This window comes from Lactuca sativa, chromosome 7 (assembly GCF_002870075.4).
Source record: "Lactuca sativa cultivar Salinas chromosome 7, Lsat_Salinas_v11, whole genome shotgun sequence".
Taxonomy (NCBI): Eukaryota; Viridiplantae; Streptophyta; class Magnoliopsida; order Asterales; family Asteraceae; genus Lactuca; species Lactuca sativa.
The window spans coordinates 20,029,941-20,031,520 of NC_056629.2; the positions used below are offsets into that span (position 1 = coordinate 20,029,941).

The window sequence follows — 1,580 nt, forward strand, 5'->3', positions numbered from 1 at the left end:
GTTTTTTTGAACAGACAAAACATGATTGGGGTTTTTTGAACGGTTTGAAAACTTCGTTGGGCTTTTAAGTCATTTTCCCTTTTTTTAACACCACAAACTGTTTTTAAAGAAACTCCTAGCAAGGCGCTAGCCAGGCAACAGAAACAGAACTGGCATTTAATAAGTTGATTATGATAGTATAGATTTTGTGTAGAGAAACAGTTAATGTTTCAAAAGTAGCTTAAACAATAACCATGCAACTATCACATAGTTCTACTTTAATAATACCTCACAACTTATTTAATTAATGATTATGTATGAGCTTAGAACATTATACAAAAAAATACCATAACATATTCTTCTATTTTTTGGAGAACTTATATGCACAAGAAAATACCATAAAAACTAGAAAGTCAAAATTGACTCTTTTTAGTGGAGTCTTTGCTACATAAATACCATCCATAAACCTAACATATTTTCAACCCAAGACTCCGAGAACACTCCAAATATATAAAATCATTCACATTTCCACCCTATATATACGTTCCCCCCTTCAATATTACTCTCATCCATCCCTCCACCAAAATCTTCATTCGCTATAACACCATATCATCTTTCTCTTTGTGCATGCGACACCATGATGAATACCCTAAAAAAGATCTTGATAACACTTATAATTCTCTTGGCTTTAGCCATCAATCTTTCTGCCACACCAATAGAAGATGAGGAAAAAGACGTTTTTCCTACCCATGGGTCGTTAAGAGGAGCTAGTCGGTTCCTTGCACAACAATCGAGGGGCCTGCTGAAATGCAACAAGAATCCAAGACTCTGCCGGGTGAAAGGAAGCGCAGGTCCAGATTGTTGCAAGAAGAAATGTGTAAATGTTAAGACTGATAAACAAAATTGTGGACTTTGTGGGAAGAAATGCAAGAACCAAGAAATCTGCTGCAAGGGAAAATGCGTGAACCCCCTGGCGGACAAGCGTAATTGTGGAGGATGCAACAATAGATGCAAGAAAGGGAATTCTTGCGTATATGGAATGTGCAGTTATGCATAAAAGAAAGAGAATATTTCCCGTCAAATGCAAATATTACGGATACTAATTCATTTTATTTCTTGTGACAAAGGTGATATGTAAAAAGTGCATGCACATTGATAAACAGCTGCCAATGTATGTTATATATGGGGTGTATCGATCTATACGAAAGCCAGATAATTATCTATCTTTATCCTAATATATTAAAGCCATTAAATTGAATAAATTTCCTTTTAATTTATAAGTTTAGTAATGCATTTTTTACATTGCCTTTGTCACAAGATACTTGTAATAGTAAATGTCAAACTTTGAAAATAATAAGTGAATATTATAACTTTCAAAACCAAAATATAGAAGTAGTTATAGGCACAACAAGAATTCAGAGCTTTAGCGACCACAAAAGATCATATCGCCGCTAAAAAGTACTGTCGTCTCTATATATGTCGTCGCTAAAGGTGTACCACCCGCGATCCTCGTTTGCGACACGTCATTTGATCGTGACCGTACGATGCTAAACGGATCCATCTAGGGATGGCAAAAAAACCCGAACCCGACAAGAAAACCC

General features: G+C 35.6%; 1 protein-coding gene across 1 annotated transcript; it reads left to right on the forward strand.

Annotated features, from left to right (window-relative positions):
• The first annotated feature begins 616 nt into the window (after window positions 1–616).
• Window positions 617–1,036, forward strand: LOC111891048 (stigma-specific STIG1-like protein 1). Its single transcript, XM_023887136.1, has one exon. The coding sequence runs from the start codon at window positions 617–619 to the stop codon at window positions 1,034–1,036; it is 420 nt and encodes a 139-aa protein (XP_023742904.1).
• Window positions 1,037–1,580: the final 544 nt, after the last annotated feature.

What these genes read in the sequence shown, in the direction of transcription:
- LOC111891048 (XM_023887136.1), top strand. Translation starts at nt 617, where the DNA reads ATGATGAATACCCTAAAAAAGATCTTGATAACACTTATAATTCTCTTG.